Source organism: Malurus melanocephalus, unplaced genomic scaffold, assembly GCF_030028575.1.
Source record: "Malurus melanocephalus ecotype Western Australia unplaced genomic scaffold, MMel_1.1 scaffold_822, whole genome shotgun sequence".
In the NCBI taxonomy this organism is placed as follows: Eukaryota; Metazoa; Chordata; class Aves; order Passeriformes; family Maluridae; genus Malurus; species Malurus melanocephalus.
Window position 1 is genome coordinate 88114 of NW_026624054.1, and position 2702 is coordinate 90815.

The 2702-nt window shown below is 56.3% G+C and overlaps 1 protein-coding gene across 1 annotated transcript; it reads right to left on the reverse strand.

Annotated features, from left to right (window-relative positions):
* Positions 1-241: 241 nt before the first annotated feature.
* Positions 242-2692, reverse strand: CAMK2N1 (calcium/calmodulin dependent protein kinase II inhibitor 1). Its single transcript, XM_057385397.1, has 2 exons — positions 2489-2692; positions 242-1657 (listed from the first exon to the last, which is right to left on the reverse strand). The coding sequence occupies exons 1-2, from the start codon at positions 2646-2648 to the stop codon at positions 1587-1589; spliced, it is 231 nt and encodes a 76-aa protein (XP_057241380.1). The 5' UTR covers positions 2649-2692; the 3' UTR covers positions 242-1586.
* Between the last annotated feature and the right edge of the window lie 10 nt (positions 2693-2702).

Consider the following 2702-nt stretch of genomic DNA (forward strand, 5'->3'; position numbering starts at 1 on the left):
AGGGAAAAGCCACCTTTTTTTCCCCATCCCCAACAGCCGCTTTCAGGACCCAACATTGAATTTTCCCATTAAATTTGCACCCCTGAAGCATTTTCTCATCAAACAAAAARAATCCCACAAATAAATAATAATTATTTAACATGAGCAGGGGTCCATTCCAGAGAGTGGTGAGGTTTTYCTTAATTATTTTGGGATTATTTGGGTGGACGGGGAGGGGATGCTCATGGCGCTGGGCCCCGGCAGCCCAGGGGAAAACACGGCAGATCCGCATTTATAATTTTTTTTATCTGTTTTCTTTCATTTTCCTTTTTATTCGGACATTGCAGAAATAGCCCTGTGTAGTGGATAAAAGTGCAACATACACAATATTTAAGAAAAGGAGGAAAGAAAAACCTGCCTTGAGGTCTGTCAGTCAATCGCAAACAGAAACAAGAACCAAGCCCAGGCGCCAGAGGCGCTTTTTGTTCCCCCCCATTTTTTTTTCCCCTTTTTTTTTATGCACGTCATGCAAAATAGTTAAAAAGAAAGATTAGAAAAGAGAAGTCAGAGAAAACCCCACGAGAGATCGACCGAGCCCTAGAAAGAGCAGAAAGCTCCGAGTGCTGCTCGTCTCGGGGAGGGAATCGCTGCCCTCCAGCATTTCCAAGTGTTTGGCACTCTTGTGATTACATTAAATAATTTCTTTTATATATATATTTTAATACAGTCTATTAAAGAGAGGAAACGGCCACAATATAAGAAAAAAAAACCAAAAAAAACCAAGATCACTCACACTACAGACTGCATGGTAGTTAGAAAAGCTGAGCATCCCCCCCACCCCCCCGTACATATAAAATCTGTCCCTTTGCTCACAGCAACCAAGAAGTACAAGCATTAAAAAATAAACCAGCAATTCTTCCTCCAGGCCTTTCCTTTATAAAAGTTTTGGTTTTCCCCCTCGAGAACCTTAAAACGTGACTAAAATTAAATATATATATCTATTTTATATAATTTCCCAACATCCAAAGACATCAACATTAAAAAAAAAAAAAAAAGAAAACCTCATAGGGAAGGGGATAGCGTGGTACATCCAAGTGCACGGATTCATTTTTGCAAGATTAAATAATGTAAACAAGGTGCCCGCTGGGAACAGCCCTGGCCGGGGGGAGACCCCAGGGGCTGTTCCCCCCCACCATTTCCCGCTGCTCCCTTTCCTCTTACCCCCCGATCTAGCGCGGCACAAGGTTCATCAGCCCGACAAAAGCGATCCCGAGTCATTCGGAGCCGCGGCGTGACTCGTGCGTCCGTCCCTCGGGTTGTGGGGGGGTTGAAGCGAGTGACTATTTTCCCGATTATAGCTATACATTTTTTAATTTACTATGATTTTTTAATTGACGGCTGGGCTCTGGCTCGCTCGCCGCCCTCCCCTCCGCGCGTCTCCGGAGGGCAGGACGTGCCGCGGTGCCGTGGGACTGCAGGCGGGCGCGGACGGCGTTCCCGGGGCTCCGCCGGTTCGCTGCGGTGCTGGGGGGTTATTTTTTGCCGATCACCTGTGCCATTGTAAACCGACCCACCCCGGGCTTCAGCTCAGCGTCCCCAGGGAGGCTTTAAACACCGGGAGGGGCCTTTTCGGAGAGGTTTTGCAGCACATCGTCAATTCTATCATCTTCAATRACCACTGGAAAGCAGAAAGAAACAGAACCGCGATGAATTTGCTGCCGCCGTGCTCCCCTCGCCCAAGGTCACCTCGGGGGGAGGGGKGGTTTGGAGGGGTCCCGCACCCCTGGTGTGGCTGCTGGCAAAGCCACACGGTGCCCGACACCCTTCAGGGCACCGGGGCCACCGTGTCCCGTCCCCAGGGAGGGTCCCCAGTATCSCACTCCCCGGCACTGGTGCMSYGTSCCTGGGGAWACCCGGCACGGGGAATGTCCCCRAGGAGGGTCCCCTCACCTCTGCGCCCAGGGCATGGCCCCAGGGAACGATGCCCCGTCCCTGAGGAAGGTCCCTGCTGCCCTGTACCCCGGTGAAGTGCCCAGGGCACCGTGTCCTGTCCCCAGGGGAGGTCCGTGCTACCCAACACCCTGGGGACAGTCCTTGGGACGTGCTGCCTGACATCCTGCAGGGAGTCTGAGACACCATGCCCCGTCCCCGGGGATGCTTCCCGGTGCCCTGCACCCCCGAAAGGTGCTCGATGCCCCATCCTGGGGAAGATCCCCGGAATACCATGCCCAACATGCCTCAGGCAGCCCGGCGCACCATAGCCTGTCCCTGAGGACGGTCCCCAGTGCCCCGCATCCCTGGAGAAGGTCCTCGGGACACGATGCCCGACATCCCTCAGAGAGCCCGGTCATCACGCCCCGTCCCTCGGGATGGTCCCCGGTGTCGGGAAGTTCCCCGGTACACGATGCCCGATACCCCGCGGGACACCCGCTGCATCCCGCCCCRTCCCTGGGGCCGTGCCCCGCATCCCGGGCAGCTCCCGGTGCGCCCCGCTCCCTCCGGCACCCACCTCTCTTGCTGCGGCCGATCTGCCCCAGCTTGGGCGGCCGCTTGCCCTGCCCGCCGGCCAGGAGCCCGTCGCCGCCGCGCAGGCGAACGGGGAAGGGCAGCTGCCCCACGGCCGCGTCCCCCGCCAGCTGCCCCTCGCCGTAGGGCGGCCCCTCCGACATGGGGGCGGCGGGGGGGGACCCGCCGCCGCCGCCGCCCCCCGACAGCCTCCCGGG